Source organism: Bombus flavifrons, chromosome 13, assembly GCF_040668555.2.
Source record: "Bombus flavifrons isolate JBK064 chromosome 13, iyBomFlav1_principal, whole genome shotgun sequence".
NCBI lineage: Eukaryota > Metazoa > Arthropoda > Insecta > Hymenoptera > Apidae > Bombus > Bombus flavifrons.
Genome location: NC_138454.1, coordinates 6223483 through 6241944, shown reverse-complemented (window position 1 = coordinate 6241944; position 18462 = coordinate 6223483). Strand labels below are relative to the sequence as shown.

General features: G+C 41.3%; 1 protein-coding gene across 3 annotated transcripts in view; it reads right to left on the bottom strand.

Moving 5' to 3' along the window:
- Positions 1-18462, bottom strand: part of LOC138185867 (uncharacterized) — a 167310-nt gene that overhangs the window by 50305 nt on the left and 98543 nt on the right. For 2 of the 3 annotated variants that reach the window (XM_069125177.1, XM_069125178.1), the window contains exon 2: positions 1785-1808. The exons of the other annotated variant lie outside the window; for it this stretch is intronic. In XM_069125177.1, the coding sequence (XP_068981278.1) occupies positions 1785-1808 (24 nt within the window). The remainder of the gene's footprint in view (positions 1-1784; positions 1809-18462) is intronic. 3 annotated transcript variants of the gene reach the window in all.

The window sequence follows — 18462 nt, the reverse complement described above, 5'->3', positions numbered from 1 at the left end:
CGGTCTTCTCGATGTCCTTTGTGTCTGCGAAAGTAGTCGTCGAAGAGCACAATTCGTGCAAAAACTGTGGAGAAGTGGACGGAAGGTGTACGGAAGGTGTACAGCGTGACTGTGTTGTTTGCCGTCGCGCCTTACAGAATTAACGCTGCATCCGTCGCGTATTTGTCGGTTCTGTTTGCCATACAGATTAACAATTAACGGAAATAGTTGGTCGTCGTTCGGTTGCTGTTTAGAAAATAAACAGAGAAGGAGGTGAGTTGCACGGTGCACATCGGAATATTTAACGAGCACTCATCGCCTCTTCCTCTCCAGGCGACTTAGACTCGCGACCACCTCGTAACCGGAACTAACAGCCTTCCAGTTCTCCTAAATTTGCTGGTAATAACCGAAACGACATAACCTTGGAGTTCGTGCGGTTTCGGGCTCGACAAGGTACGCGTTTAATTACCCACCATTTGTTCCTATGAATTTCCTTCCTGTTTCGTTGGAACCTACTTAACGATAAATTGGACTAACAAGGACGAGGAGCGTGAGTTTGTTTCACGTTACACGTACCAGCTAAGCGGAGTCCAGTAAGCGGAGAGGAAAAGAATTTGGAAAGTTCGGTGATTCTTTATTCGACATGACACGCACCTAATAATTGTCTGACCACCAAAAGGCGGCATCTTCTTAATTTATCGCCTTCACGAAGGCAAAGATATGAAATGGGTGTCGGCAAGATCCGTGCCATTGGATTCGTAAAGAACGTGTGATGCCACCAATCAACGATTAAAATTCGCTTACAGACTATTCTATAGCCCGACTTGTGCCAAAAACACTCTTCGACCAGAAATATTGCTCGGTGGGTAAAAGTGTAGGAAAGGACCAAACGAACGATAACGGTGATAACGGCGATAACGTTCTATCAATCGATCCTCCATTAAGCGAAGTACCATAGAGAAAACGCGTCCATATTTTTCCCAGCGATGTGAAACTTATGGATCTCGATATCGACCGTGACAAATTGCTGGATGATCGTTTCGACGCGTGATTCGCGGTTTACGGGACGATTACGTTGGTTCGTCGTTGCAAGAATCCTGTAATGGAATTCCAGTCGCTCCTTCACCAACAGAGCGTGTAAAGGACGAAAGACACGCCGATAGAATCCCGTTTCGGCGTTGGTATACCCGCGAAAATCAGCCGAGGCTGACTCGAGATTTCGTGTGGTGGCGTTCCACGAATTCCATCGAGTTACTTCACCATCGAAAGATCAGGGAAATCGAGCGATCTCAAGCACGTGGAACCCGATAAAACGTTTTAAGGAGCGTTTCGAGTGGCGTCGTTGGTCTACGACTTACGGTATGACCGCGTTCTTTCGTGTTCTTCGCGTTTAATTGCTGTTCCCGCTACTCGACAACGACGCTGGGGCTATTATTTCCCGGCCGTCCGGAAATAACATCAACCTCCAGAGATTAAACCCGCCGCGACGGTTTCACGACTCCGGCCGAAAGAATGATCCTCGTTTTCGGTGTTCTCGTGGTCCTCCGTCAACGTTATTAACCCTTTCCTGTTCGTTATTGCAAGAACCAGGAAAATAAGTAGTCGAACGCACAATAGAGCACGAGCATTCACGTATGACGATTATACGAAATAAAGAGAAGGGAAGGAAAAGAGAACCAGGACGAGGAAAAATATTCTTTTCTCAACTTTGATCAAAGTTACGCGCGAGTGAACCTAAAATGTGTTTCACGACAAAAAAAGCAAGATACTTAGGCGGGCCTGTCTTTCAGGAGGCTTTCTCTTACCTCTGCTCTGCTTGGTCCCCGACTCTGGAACAAAGAACAACACTCGACGTTAGAACACGCTTGTGCCGCCTGTTTCACTTACTGTGATTAATATGCACCTCGCTCTTTTATCCCTACACTTTCTCTTCGCTTATCGTTTAAACGACGAGCAATTAGCTAAAAAGCCTCGAACAGTGGCGATCGAGAGATCTTTTTCGGCGTAACTTACGGAACGGCAAGATATAATAAAATCTCATTTATCGAAACCAGTCGTGGGGTAAAACAGTTGGGATAATCGAGTAGCTCCAATAATAGTAGTTCGATAGCTATCCTCTCTAGCGCTTTTTATTAGTTCGTACAATAAAACGTGGGGCCCTCCTACACAATAATTTACCAGCCAGGAAATAATATTAATGAACTGACAAACTTTATTCTTATATTCAATTGAAACGTATAGCTATCGTCGTTAAATACTAATTCAACTAATTTATTTACTTTTAATTAAAATTTATTTAATTAAATCTTTAAATCTTAATTGAGATGCTTCAAATCGTAACCTCGACAACATATATTTAAAGCTCATCGAAATTGATGAATTATACTCCACTCTAAATAATTACCTTAGTTTTGCCGATTGTACTATGATTGCCGAGGTACTCGATATGATAGAGGCTCGGATACGAGTTTGTATATTTGAAGCTGAGGATTAACTTGTTCGTATAAACGAAATTAGGTTAAATGGAGTTCTAATCTACGAGGAAATTAACGAACTAAGGAATCGGATAAACGAACCGATCCGATCGTTCGATTTCAATATCCAGCATTAAAATAATTGCAGCTGCCGCGGTCGAGTGCATTCGTGGGAACGACCACTAGATTAATACGCAATTAACCCTTCGATACGCTTAATTGCCGCATTATCGAACTTCCAATTTTAGGCCGAACGTTTTATCAGCTAACATTCGATTAATTAACGTATACCAGGTTATAGGTTACACACGGATATAAAGAGACGAGGCCGAGCTCAATGAGATTCGTTGGGGCCGCGGACTGGTTTCGAAACGTCGCGATGCATCATCAAAACGCGGCCATTAATTAATCATTCCCCGGTTCCGGAATTATTCCGGTCAGGTTCATCAATTAAGAGGGTTAAGCGTGTGCCCCGCGGAAAGGGATTCACAGCGAACGCGAGATTTAATTAAACGATCGTGCCAATCGATCCTCCATTCGAGTAATAACGGAAACGCGATCATCGGTATCGATAACAACAGGACAGAAAGAGTTCAGCCGGTTAATCGCGTTAGTCGTCGGACGGTTCACCGATCGATTAAGTCAATTAAATTCTTTTCCTGAAGCTTTGGCTCGGTTCGATAAAAGGGGAGGAAGTGTGCGCGAGTGTTGCATTTCCTGTTCTGTGATTTGGCCTGTAGAAAATTTACGAAAAGAAAACGAGCAATTAAAAGATGCGATCTAACAGTAGCAGTGATTAATAAAATAGTATAAAGTTGACCTAGGCTCTATTGCATAATAATTTATAGTTATTAGGAGTGTGAGTGAATTTACAAATCCTTTTTTGTAATTTTACAAAACCTCGATGGAATGCTGCGGTTTATGAATTTTCTGGACTCGTTTTTTATGGATATGACAAATGTTTCAAGCGTTATAGTTTCTAGAACAAAGATGGAAAAGTTTGAATATCGCACAAAGTTGATTCGCAATCGGTTATAAGACGTTTGTTCACTTTTGCCAGGCATTCGCGAATCTAGAAATGTTCTGAGAGGTAATCTCGAAAGATATCTTCGGAGATGGAAATTAAAAGTAGTCGTGATATTTCCGTTGCCGTTGATTCAATAAGAAGGGACAGAATACGGCGGAAATATTCTCGATGGCGGACAGTCAAAAGTTTTAATAAAGGCACCGCATTCAAACGATGAGGAAAAAGAGCGTGCAACTTTTAAAGACCTATAACGACGCCGCTCGAAATTCCCCTTCTCCTCTCTCTCTCTCTCTCTCTCTCTCTGTCCTTTGCGATTGTTCGCTAATTGGTAAAGTCGTTCCGCCGGAAACTTGTACCTTTTCGGCCTTGCTTTTTCTCTTTTTATCGTCGTTCTTATTTTTGCTTCTTCCATTTTTTTAATAATAAGACTCCAAATTGCTGCCAATTATGGGGAGGGAGATGCTGGCGAAAACAGTAATCGAAAGCGAAGAAATTTTCGTGGAAGAACGCAAAGAGAAAGAGAGGTGAGGGAAAATTCGACGTTTAATAAAGCTGAAACGTCAACACGGATGCAAACCGTATCGGACGATCGCAATTTTTTCCTCGACTCGGTGCACTCCCGTGTCCTGGTTTGCTTTTGTTCTCGTTCGTCGGGCGGACACCGAGAGGCGAGCTCGTGTATCGCGCGTGGATCACCGTGTCAAAGCGAAAGGAACTTATAAAAAGGATTCTCTCGATAATTAACGAAACAAGCACGGCAAAACAGAAAGGGGATTTATTAAACGATCTGGCGATCTGCGATCGAGTTTCGTTCGCAGAAACGAACATTGTGTCGTTTTTATCGGTGCATTATCTTGCGAAAGTTTCGTTCCAAAGGAAGAGAGATGCGTCGAAACTAAGTTTAAATTACATGACAACGAATTTACCGTTATATTTGCGAAATATAATCGAATTATTATATCTATTAATTCTCGTGAACTCGTTGTTCTTTTTTAACTTGGAACTCGTGTTACGATAATCAGATTTTCTTGCATTTTTCATTTTCCTCGTCAGAGCATTGCACTTCTCGCTGGACGATGGTTGTTTTTGTCAATCAACTGTTAGACTATCTCAGATTGTGATTTTGTGAATCAACTGTTCTCGATCAAATAATTCCTTATTTAATGCTTATTGATGAACGATCTGATCAAATTGGAACAATTAAATGTAATCAAATGATCGTTGTTGATCGGTAACGTTAATTTTAATGAAAGGCCGATTCGTTATTTTCGACATTGTTAGCGGAAACCTTTACGTTTATTATTCTAAAGCTTGCATGTACGAGACTCATAATGCATGGCTATATTTTACCGTAATGAAACAAAAATGGAGTCTACGGCCGCCACTAAAGCGTACAATTACAGCCGCTTCAGTTTATTCCGAAATTTTTTCCCCTCGACAACCGCCTCGTGTCGCGTGCAATTAAATTTTTCCTGCATTTCCGAGCGTAAATAATTGAAGGAAATTCGCTCGAAATTTTGTTCTCTCTCCAGTGGCGCACCTCGCACGATTTTTCCTTGCATCTGCCAAAATTTCCCAATTTACCTTCCCCGCGTTTTCTCAACATAATCCGCTTTATTACATCTCCCTCGAATATTACTTCCTACATATGAGGATGAATCGCATCATCTCTATTATCAGATTTTCCTATCTGTATTAATGTGCCAGAAAATTTAAAAGTTATCGTGAAATTTCATTTTCCAATTTTTCATGCCTAGTGATATGGAACAAGTATCACACCACATAAATTTCACGGGATAACGCGAATAGTAACTTAGAATTCCGAGGAAGAAATAAGAAAATGGTTTGTAGGTTAGATGAAACTGAAATTCGAGTCACATAGCTAGAAACTAGACACCCTATTCGTCTTTTCAATGAATTTAGGACACGTTCTCGCGCGACATTAAAAGTTACGGCCTTTGCTATTATGATACTGCGTGGCAGTTTATTTTATGGTTATTTCCACGCAACTTAGTGTCATGATGTCTAGTTACTGTTGAACAGTCGATCGATGTACCTCTAAGTTGTAAGTTTTAATCACGTAAAAAATTGCTAACGTCGGAGAGTGAGTTTCCAGGTTTTAACTACACTTCTGACTGAATAACAAATGATAGTCACTAGCGAATGCTACGATAAAATTGCGCACCTGCTTTGATTTCGTGGCGTTAATGTCGCGACATCAATTTCAATATCGTAACAACGGAACACTCCGTTTGTACGAGGACAAGAGTCACGACATTTAGTATCATGGCCATAAAAATCATGGCTTATTGTCACGTAAGAGCACTAACCGCGCGGTTTCTTTCCTTCTCGCGAAAGTATTTCAGCACTTACAGTGACAGCTAGAACGTGTGCTTCTATGTGCATATTGTACGTACTATGTAGAAAACATTTTGAGAAACATTAGCACTGTAACGAGATACGACTGTCATAATTTTATCGATATAATTAGAAACAAATTACAAGCAAAAACGAATAAACGTATTATGGTTTATAAAATTATACGTATATGAGTCAATTATGATCGTTAATTCATTATTTTCTATAATATATTATTTTCCATATAGTACCCATAATTTTTATCGCGTATTCGAGATCGTGATTTTACGTTTAATCTCAAAATTCGAACCGATTAATTGCCTCGTTCGCGACCTGGATAAATTTCCACCTTCATGCAAGATCAGCAGATATCCTAATACTTATGAACAGGAGTATATGTTTTCAGATTTGCTTCAAACTTTACCAATAGATATAACCATGATAGTCCAGGCTTGCTGTAATGCTAATGAAATTTGAAAACTGTTCATATAATGCAGTAAATGTTGGAATATTTCCACGAGCCACTCTATAACCAAGGAATTCGCTGGTTAGTGCAAACTTTTCGCGATATTACACCCCCTGCAATTACCAGGCTGGCGATGTCGGTGCAACTATACGGCGAATTTATCGCATAACAAACAACGAGCTCCTCCATTGGCGAAGACCACAACGATGTTGATTACGCTGTCGACAGTTTCCGAAGAGGCACATCTCGAATACCTAAAGACAATAACGAAATTCTTGAAAGAGCATGCTCGCTATACTCGTGCGAATCAACCCCTTGGCAGTTTTCCTTAATTCCCTCAATTTCCTCAATTCCCTCAATTCCCTTAACACGCCGGCCATCAGCCGACAATTTTCCAAATTCTTGGGTAAGCGTGCAACGTCGATTACGTTGTCGGCAGTTGGCGAAACAACGATACCCAAATACCAGAAGCGGCAAAAGCCATAAAGCCGATTACCGCGATTCCACAAATTACACCGCTTTGTCCGTGTTGCGACCGGTCAGCAGCATCGCAGCGTTGATATGCAATTATGCCTGATGCTTTGAGCTATAGTGCTTGTTCGGCGCAATACATCTCTTACAAGTGTATGATTGTTCCGGCCCATGTTTCTAAGGGAGAATGATTTGGACGTTTCTTACGAGCGCTTTGATTGCCTCGCGACCAATCGCACCGGCTTTACGCCGGACGAGCCGCGATTTTCATTGCGATCGATACGGTTTCGTGCGAAACACGTTCGCGCACTATCGTCGACAAGTAGGGCGCTGGGCGCAATTGCAGAAAACGATTTATACAGTTGTTATATTTTGAAAGTTAGAATTCAAGAACATTTCGCTGTTGTTGATTTTTTATCTCTTATGATAACTGTGCGATCAAATGTCTTTCTAAATTTAAATTGAAACAAGGAACGCACTCGCATCGCTCAAAAATCCCCTGCTTATTTGCGATGAATCGTTTGACGCGTCGTGAAACCTGTATGAATTTTTAGTACGTAGTTAGATATTTCGAACGAGGAGGATCTTAAGATTACTGTATACGAAGCTAATATTTTCTTTTTAATTTTGAGTAGTCGAATTCTTTATTTATCTTACGATTCTATAGCTTACGATTCTATCTATCTTTGTTCAAGTTTCGATCCAAATAAGTATTGTTAAAGACGTGGAGTAAGTTGCTAGTAATCATTTCCAAGGTTAACTTTACTTTACATAAGTACGCTAACACTTGTGACGTACATATGTTTTCAGGTTTTATGACTAACGATCGATACGCCTTTGAAACATTGATATGCGCTCGAGCTGGTCTTCTATAGTTTATTCCTATGGAATTATTATAATACAGAGCGATCGATTATCTCTTAGATGGAGGTCCGTTGGAAGAAAAGGAAATAGACTGCGTGGGAAGTCCATTAATCTCCGTGTGGTTGAAAAGATAGGAATCCGGTAGAATCAGTGTTGGTTAATTACGGTACGAATAAAAGTGCTTTTAAAATAAACCGCGTGGGGAGTTTTTATCCGCTCGTCTCGTGAAAAACTTTAACCGTTAATTATTACGCGAAGGACCAGTATCTTGTCCAGATGAACTCATAAAATAAATACAGCGATGGAAACTTTCAAACAGGCAAATTAATCGCGTGTACTCAACTCCATCTAAACTAACAACTCGCGGTTTTCATTAAAAGAAGCCCGTTCGTAATTTTTCCAGCTCGGTTAAATACGTAACATTGCGATATAATTTCTTTGTTTCACATACTTCGACCAATATACATATATCGTGAACCTAAATTCGTGGCATGAACAAAGAAACGAGGGCGCTTTGTGGCTGAAAATAAAGACGGAAATCGAGAATAATAAAATTTCGATGGAGGCTGTGTTTTCAAGAAAATCGAATTTGAGGACGTGTGTCAAGTATACGTGTACTGGCCTCGCTCTTAATTATATTCAAACTCTGTTTTCTCCAGATTGTATCCTACATTCTCTTCTCTTATTTTCGTATATAGGATAGCTCGCTGTCGATCGTTTATCGTCCAGCTGAAAATTACACAAATTCACATAAAATCAACGAGTCTTGCAACTTAAATTTTTCAATCTCCAACGCCAGATCTCCATCGCAATTTTCTCAGCTTGTGCAATCTCTCTCTCTCTGATTTTACTTGTACCATGAAATTAAGACCACGCTGTATAAGTAATGCCTTTTTTCAGAGATAGCCGTTCCTTCGATAACCCAAATTCAAAACAGGCACGCGACGAAAGAATGGAAAGAGGACGGAAAGAGGGTGGAAAGGGGATGAAAAGAGAGGGTGACTTGCACACGACGAAAGACCACTATCTTTTGTCACCGTTCTTGATATTCTTCTTTTTTCTGTTCCGTCAGGAGGTCGAAGAGGAGTGCGCTTAAAGGCAGGAAAGCGAAGAGGCGTCTTGGAATCGTCGCTAAGATAACCCGCAAGAGAAACATCGGACAACCGGGCTCCAGAGAATCGACTATCTTCTCCTTTATTCTATTCCCACCTCGCATCCATCCTTTCACTCTTCCTTTCACCCTTTTCTCGTCTATTGCTTCGATCCCGACTATCGCACTCTCCAATCTACCCTAAGTACATTGCAACTCGTGCTGCTGGCTCAACCACCCTTTTTCCATCGTATTAGCGTAAATTCTCTGCCAGAAACGAGAAATCTCGATTTAGAGTGAAAATGTAACGAATGAGTAATTGGCGAATGGAAGGAAATTAGCGGTAGTCTGGTTTTGCTGTCTAATTTCATCGTGATCCATGCAGAATATTTGTATCGAAAGTTTCGTCGAGTCAAGAGACACGATTTATCAACGACGTTTACGCGATGGAATATTCGAGGGAAGGTTTACAAAGTTGTGATTTCGAGTTGGAAATAGTTACAAATTTTACATCTTAAACATCATCATGTGCAACGTGATTATTAATATTTCAGTAAATTACCGAGTAGTACAAACGAGCCACGTTTGAAGGTACAGAATTCTCCGTCATTTTATTACGCCGTTAAAGTTAATTCTGTTTCCAAGCAGATATAATACTCAATCGAAGTTAAATTTATTCCTCGAGCTCGTGCATCCATCGTTTAACTGCAATAATTCTCAGAATGTTTTAATCTTCACGTACGGTACGAGTAACACCATTAATTTCCGGGATTTTCAAAGCTGATAGAGGAATTACGAGTTCGATTTAATGGAACTTTCTCTGAATCTCCGGTTGTCCCACGGAATTATCGCGATACGTCCTTCTGAATTTGATCGCCGTCGATCAGAATCGCAAATGCAGGATCGATCCGCGACGTTTGCCAACCGATCACGGCTGGTATTAATGACCAGCGCATATTTATAAGGATCGAAGGTCCTCCTTGGCTCGGACAGACCAATTAGGGCCACGCGAGCCGCTCTCCTCTCCAAGCTTCGACCCACGCGCATCCACAGAAATTAATTCATACTTGAGCCTATTACATATTCATTGCACACGGTTGGACAACGTGACGATTAATTCCGATAGGGATCTGACGTAAACTAATCGACATTCACGGTAACACGTTTAATGACGATGTAATGAAATTGAATATCATTTCATCAAGCCCAGCGTGGAACATTTTAAATCCCATTTTCGATATTCCATGGAAAACTGTTGCTACGGAAGAATGTTTGTTTGTCCATGCTATCGATCGTCATTTTCTTTTTTAATCGCCAATTTTACTTTGTAATTTGACAACAATTCGCTTGTCCCAGCGATTCTTCGAATTTCGAATAAACAATCGGTAATTACGTAGCGTCCTCAATGCGATTTCCACTCTGTTATTCACCTATATTCGATCGAATTGGTCAATTATAGAACTCATCGTTCGTCGATGGTCGACGATACAGGAAACGCAATGAAAGGTTATTGTCTCTCTCTCTCTCTCTCTCTCCCTTTTTCTCTATGCGATCAATTTCACAACATTTCTGATTTTTTAGCTCTTGATGCACATTGTTTAAAAACGGTTGTTTAACTGGAGAGAGGCGGTAATTCTGATTATTTTCTATTACAGTAAAACACGATTTATTGGAGCGAAATTTTAGTTAACGCTCCCGATCAATTGAACTTTCGTTCGTTGAATTCACTTACCTGAACGTAAACTGCTACTGATTGACTTGAATAAAAGAAAAAAAAAAAATAAATAGTCAGTGGAGAAAGTTGGCTAACTCTTGTTATATGAACTCCGCTTATGTAAACCGTTTGCTCTCTGACAAGTTCAGAGAAATGGAATTCTACTTTACTTAATTCCGACTTCCCTTGGGTTTCTATATTTTTAAAGATCCTTAATTAGGATGTTATTTATTTACGAAAGACTTTTCTACACGAAAAGATAAATATATGTTGTAACTGGAATAGTTAAATGACGTTAGTCCACAACAGTATGATTGTTTGTCTGTTGTTTCCGTAGTTAGGCAATTTTAAAACTCTGTGCGGCGTTTCTAATTTCGTCTGCGATGATTAATATCAACAGAAGTTATACCAAGAAACTCTAATTTCATTCGTAATTATCCAGACAGAATTTTGCAAAGGGTAGGAAAGTTCACGTAATTACAACGTCTAATCACGAGTTCTCGCGATCGAAGAACAGGAGAAGCAAGTCACGGTCGAATTGCCGGTTCTTACTTTGGAAAATGACAACCGAGGGATGCAAGTATTGCCGTGGAACCGTGCTCCTTGCTTCCGCGAGTTGGCTATTTTCTTTCTCGCCGCTGATAATGCGAATTAAGGCTGCCCGTGGGTTTTGGTTACAGGGGAAGAGTCGTCAGCTTCGTTAATATCCGACCAACATCCGGGTCTTCTGCTCCGGTACGATTTCGCAAATCACGCAAGGAACTTCCTTGCAGAATCTGCTATTAATTTCCTCGAAGAAGAAAGTTTTTGAACTCCGCTATGATAAGCGTTCGCATTTTTAGACAGTGTGGAAGCGTACTTTGGTCCTAATGTTTATATAGAAAATTGTGATTAATACAAAGTTGAAACTTTATTAAAAATACACTGTCTTCAGTGCAAATGGTAAATTACAATGCTCACCGGAGACATTAATATACCTTTTTCATTCTTCTTGTTAGCGTATGAGCAAGCGTATTCACCGCAGAATTATATAGGATTATAATTTTGTGAAACTTACATTTTTGCGCCACAATTTCACTATTGTTTCAGCAAAATGATGTTTAATTTTGTAAGAAACATCTCGGCATACGTCTAACATGAGAAACGAGAATCGCTGCTTGGCAGTCGCAAACCGGTGACCCGGATTCGTAGAACGCGTTTCGTAGTTGCTATAAAGTGGAAACTGACTCGATCTGGCTAATTGTAAATCGCTTGATCCAAAAATATTCAGCGAAGCAACAGGAGATAAAAGTTGACGCGAAAAATACGATCACTCGCACGTTATCGAACCGTGTTGTCATTTCATTTGTCACTCGTTGCTTTTGCCGTCGTTTTGCATAAACACGGATACTATCTACCTTAACATTTCAACTTTTTGATCCAATTTTCACAGATAAATTACGAGAAAGATTGTTATTAGCTTGTAACATTCACTCGTTTTATTTTTCTTCGATGGTTTTATTTTTCTCTCTTTTTGTTGTTGTTGTTGTTGTTCTATTAACAGCTTCGCGTTCACAAGTGTCACGTATCATTTTAATAGTTACATTTCAGCGGTCACGTTGATCAAAATTTATTATGACCGGTGATTTACATTTGTTGTGGCCGGCGAGGGAAATGTTGAACGTGTCAGAATATAAAGTACATTTCCGTTGTATTACGCTTTTCTGCCACTGGAGGGCAAAAACACGCCGCAAAATTGAGAGCATTGTGTAAAAAGTATAAACACAGAAGGAATTTATGTTACTAGCAAACATTACACAATGCCCACAATTTTTCCTTTTGCTTTCTTGGTAATAGAAAACTGTAATGCAACGAAATTGTTGTTTATTTCATGACAAGCAGAAAATTCTACAAAAGAGCGTTTATCGAGCGCAACAAACTTTTATCAGCAAGACCGTGAAATAACTTTGGAAATTAATATGACAGCTGAAAAACATGTTATGTCACATTCCCTGTCTTCTATAGAATGAAACGATGAAAAGAATATTTCATTGGAAAGATACGTGTAAATACTTTTTATAGCTACTGTATAGTATACTGTACTGTGTATTCTATTTATGACTCTGAGGTTGGTAAAAGATCCAAAAAACGACGTATCACCAAGCGGTAAAAACGAAACGAACGTATCGCAGCATAATATTAAGCATGCATGGAGACACGTATAGAACAGTGGAATAGCCATTGAATTAGCCGCAAGAGAATAGAGAAACATTTCAAACGGGTTTCACGGTATCGTAAAGTCTCCGGATTCGGTGGCGACGCGTCGAAAGCGGATCAAAGTAAAAACAGGGAATAAATCCGAATGATCGTATCTTCGAAACATGGGTGCATATCCGGTTGAAAATGGAGCCACGAGAATAGAGAGGAGTAGTCCTCGGTTGCGTTGATGACGCGATTCCAATCCTTTCGAATCGTAACCACGCCATTGACTCGGTTACCTTTTGTCTCGGCCCATGAATTCCGTTTCTGGTTTGTGGCCACGTTTGCATTCGCGCGGTCCCTTTCCTCTTTTCCCCTTTCCCTGCCTCTCCACTCTTCACCTAGTTGCGTTTCGTTCGCGGTCCGTGGAAATGGAAACATGTTGAGTAAACAGAAGAAACAGAAGCCGGATTCCCCGAGGCTGTACCGGGCAATTTTTGCCGAGCGTATGACTATGAAACGAGAGAGGAGAATCGTGTTTGTGCTCTGCACCAGATAACAAACCTTGTGAATTCATGTGTGTCGTCTTAGGAGGTTCGTTGATTATGCGGATGGGAGACGTTGGGTGGAAACGATGGAAATTTTCTTGATAACCTCGATCACCTCGATCTAATTGCTTATATTTTCGCTTTAAGCGGCTTGAAATTAAGGAATTATCTAAAATATGGATCGCTGGGTATTGCGGTCTCTGGCCATCGAGTTAAGAGCATATACAGATATTTCATTTTTGCAATTACGATATATTATTATGTGCATAGTAGTTCATGTAACTGGCACATGATCCTTAATCCGGTATAAATCAGCTAATTTATTAAATACTAGATGATATTGATCAGGGGACGGTAAGGGTAACAGAAGTTAAGGTAATGTTTGCTAATGGAGTCAGCAATATTGAAGCTTTCCTTTTCGAGGAAGAGGAATTATAAACGATGATAATTTTGTCCGAGTCAGCGATGCTGGAACCACTTAGGTCGGTTCAAGAGCTGCGGCCAAAGCTGGCGAAAGTCGGCTGGCTATATATTTAATCAAATGCGATTGAATTCCCTTACAAGCTACGTAAAGTATTCACTAGTAACTTCGAAGTTAACCAAACAAAATGCTGACTAAAACTATCTTGGTACAGTTTATCCGTGAACCTATCCGAGTATACACGAATATAAGTAAATCGATCTACTATATAAGGAACAGACGTGTCAGGTTATCAATTTTCCGCCACATTATTGTATCTCTAATTTCCCCTCGGAAACATGAATTTTTCCGCGTGAATTTTCGCAGCTGCGGCCGAAACTAGAGCTCACGTAGCCCGTTCGTTCGCCCGCTAATGGAAAGCGCAGCTGTTGTGGACGGTAAATTGACGAGATCTGTTCGCTGCTAAGTATATACGAGTATGTTGCTAAGTATATAACTACATACGGCCAGTATCGCGTTACTCGTAAGCTTGCCCGACAATTATCCCCTATCAACCGCAGTGGAAAGGGTCGTTGCGAGCGTTGATCGACCCTGAAAAGTCTTTACCAACCTTCGTCCTTCGAACTTATCCAGATCGATACTTCTATACGTCGATGGGCGTTCTCACTCGTGAGAAACTCGTTCATAGATTCCTTGGCCTTATCTCGAACGATACACGAGACGAGACTCGGTGAAGATCCGCCGCAAAACGAACAGCAGGTTCGCTCAAGGTTGGCTCACGAGCTAAAGGGAAATCAAATTTTCGAGAACAGAAGCGAGAAAATCCCCCAAGGGAGACGACTGGCGGGGATAGGAGGCTGGCGAGTAGAAAGAGAAGTAGAGAGAGAGAGTAGAAAGAGTTCGCCAAGTGAAACGTAATTGTACACGGCAAAGGTTCAATTTACCGGACGATCCGGACGTAACGTGCGATAAAAATTGAGGCCATGCCCGGAACACGCGATCAGCAGCGCTGGTCTATGGAAAAGGGGGTAGGGCTAAACGTTTGTTTCCGATTAAGAAAGCGGGCTGTCTGCCAGACCCGCCAACAGCTTCTCCAACGCGATCCGGTCTCGAGAATCTCGTACCTTTCCGCGGAGGAGACCCTTGGATCGTTCTCGGCTGACTTTGCAGAAAATGACGGAGACACTCGAGGGGTTGAAAGGGTTGGCAAAGTGACAGACCGCGGCACGAACCAGTTCCTCTGGAAAAAAAGAATTTCTTCGGCAGAGTATCCAGCTGTTCCTCCTCATCAGAGGGTTTTGCCCGCGTTCTTTTTTTTCTTTTTTTCATTTTTGAGCTACGCCAATGAAACTTTTGGCTGTTTCCTCAATTACCTCCGGGAATTCTCGGATTTTAATTTTATTTCATTTTCTTTCTCTTTATGAAAGTCGTTTGAGCCTTCTTTTCGGTGGTAATTTCCATAGACTGTTGCGATGGAAATGGACGTGCTTGGAAAAAATGATCGAGCCATTTAAAGGATATTTCTTCCTTGGAGAATATTCCGGTTAGAATGTATTTTGAATGAATAAGAAATTATAATTCAATTGCGTATGTGTATTAGTTTATTTCTAGTAATCATTTTCTTGTTTAATTTACTAACTCTTATGTAATATCTTTTCATTGTCTCGTCTTTAGTATTCTTTCTTGCTGGGCTTAGAGTACATGGTATTCTCTTATTCTTTCGTTACTCTCCGCGAGACTAGTGGCGTCTCATAATGCACAAGAGATTCGATCGTTCTATGTACAGTTGAAGATTGAGTTTCAAAATGTCGAGGTTTAGCTGACTCAAATAACTCTATCTTTACTATAAGCAAATGGCACATAAACTTCACGAGTTTTTATTCTCTTTTGCGCAAGGACACGAAATGCCGAACTTTGGTAGAGAATGGTTGGATAGATTGCCGGTAGAAGTTTGAAGATATAGCGGAAGAGGAAAAGAAGCCAGCCAAACTCCCTTATCCCAAACTCGCTGGCAACAAATCCGCGGATCACGCAGTAGTTTTAGTCGGTGACAAGTCAGACAGGCCGGCGTAAAGGAAACATATCTCGGGCGGATATTCGTCCTCGTCGAAACGCTATATCTGCAGAAGCGAACAGACGTACGACGAGGAAGGGATGGTTATTGTTTCGATGTAGAGTCGTTCTTCGACTCGCGTGATTGGGCAAAAGAGAGCAAAAGGGAAGAAAACGAGCGGATAGATTTCCTTTCGGAGAAAATTGCTAAAAGAAGATATAGTTTCAACATCATTTTCAGTAAAAAGGAAGTAAAAAGGAAGTAAAACAGGAACTCGTAAGTTGTAAAATGAAGGAAGGAATTGCCGAGTTGGATAAAAACTGGTCGGTTCGAATTCACATCCGTAACGGATTTACGCAAAAATTCGATCGAGCCCGTGCACAGTTTCGTTGCATTTCGTTTAATCATTCGAATTAATTCAAACTCGGCGCCAAAGCTTTTTCTCATTACATTCGTTCAATGGCCCTTTTCGCGTTCATCCTGTTGTAGCGATGTACATACAGCGAAAAATTCTCTGACCACGGCGACGATTGTACCCGTAAAGGTGAAGCGGAAAATATACGCGCTTGCCTGTTTGCTTATTCGTTCTCCCACGCTGGTCTCTCGCCGATACGCATCGAGAGAGCATATTAATTATATCCTCGAATCAACGCGTTCTAAATGGACGTATTTAATTATGCGTTACTTAATTACACTTGTAAATGTATTTATGGTAGCCTGTCGTCAGCTCCGTATTAAAACCGTATTAAGTCCGTATTAAATCCGTATTACAGACGAGCGCGTCTATTCCAGCTCGAATACATTTGACAATGCATTTTGTGCCTGTGCGCAAACAGCTCCAAGTTGAGCGTAAGCGAATTTCTCAGGGAACCTCTAAATCACCTTCGCTTCGCGTTCTCCGAATCTCGCGTCACTTTTACACACTCTTGAGAACTAGCCTTGCCGCCAGGGAAAAGCTACTCGAGGCGTTATACGTTGGAAATATACAGTTCTTTTGCCTCTCGATTTCCTTCCGGCGTCGAGCATTGTTGTCGTGAATTCCTTCAAAGCGTTACATTCTTCTAGTTCCTATCCTGCACTCTACCGGTTTGCCGTATAGGATCTATGAAAACGAGAGATAGTATCTAGACTTTAAAAACGAATGAAAGTTTTAGTATAAGCGTACTTTGACCGCGTTAAACACATGGCTTAATTGACTTTACTTGCCCGAAGGGAAAGGTATAAAAATCATACGCTTAGCCGCTGGACGATCATAGAAAAGCTTCGTTCATGAGTGCGATCCGAAATAAAGAACCAGAATATTTTTCTACAGAAACATACTAACAAACGCAAGTTTTCTCCGTCAAAGGAACTTACGACTCAGGGATCCAACAAACGAGCAAATTCAATCGGGAATTCGTCGTCGTTCAGGACGTGACTCGGATTACGCGGATGGAAGCGATAGGTATAAAGGACGATAAAAAAAAGGGGAGTACGGGAGTGGAGCAGAGTCAGTTTGAAATAAAGCGCGGGTGTTGGAAGGTTGGAACGCCTCGAGGCACCGATAAAGGGAGCGGATAGAAAGAAAATAGGAAAGATTCGCTATAAAGGAATTCAATCAGGCGGTTAGGATTACCGAGCCGCTGTACGAAGCTTTGCCCAATAAGCTAACGCCTAAAATTAGTTTCCGTCTTCTCCCTCAGCTTCTCTCCTTCGTCTTCTCCCTTGTCTTCTTTCCGAGAAACTGCCCCTGGAGAAGCCTAGCTGCTTCCTCTTTCTCCTTCTTTGCGAGCTACCTGGCTGCCTGCTACAGCAATAGTCCCTGCCCGAGTTCCTGCATAAGCCTGCTTTACTTCTTCCGCATCGTCGATCTTTTTTTCTAGGCTGCTTGCTGCCGGAGCTCGTTTCTTCCCTCCCTCCCTCCCTCCCCGGCTGCCTACGGAACTCTCGCGAGAGCACCACGAAACGAGAACCGGGAATATTTTCGGGCCATCGTCTTGGAGAGTACTCGTCGTCGTATTTCGTCGTGCAAGTCGGAGAGTAAGAGCTCCGTAGTTCTTCGAGAGAACGACGAGCGGCAGTCGTTGAAGTGCGCGGCGAATTTCCAGGTACGGTCCATTTTAAGACACGCTGCCTCACTTTCCTTCTATCTTTTTCTCTTTCGATGTGCTTGTTCTACCGGCTAAGTCCACGTTGCATCGAGTAGGATGTAAAGGGAGCTGGTTAAAGGAGAAAGGACCGGTGGTCGAGATTTTGAAATCGTAAAACAGTGTTCGAGGTAGAGAAAAAGAGAGATTTGGAAGAAACAACGGTAGTAGCTTGATCGAAGACACGTGGATTTAGAGGCGTCCAGCACGCGTATGCCTAAGGCGGTGCAAGCTAATATGAACATCCAAGTATCGTGCAGAATGGAAAGCGAGTTGAACTTTATTAAAAGGCAGAGCATCTCTTGTCCTTGTACCGTCTTGTTACTCTTATTTCCATGCCTTCATAATAGTATAAATGAAAAATGTTGAAGCATCGCTTGATTACCTTGACATTAGTACTTTTTACAAATCTATACACGTGCCAAAGGTACAATTTATAGAGAACACCAAATACAAGAAGCGAAGTTTTAAAATATATTTCGAGTTCTAATATTCTGCGGGAAAATCGCATTTAACAGGAAACTTAATATTCCGCGGAGGATATTAGCGAGCTACGGCGACGCGTCATACAATTGTGAGAAATTCCGGAGGAAAATTGCCGAGCCAATGGGACCGCGGCTGAATGTATTGAAATTTACAACGCGAAGCTTGGCGAAACTTTTGCGTGGCCTCTGAAAATGCCTATCCTTGCAT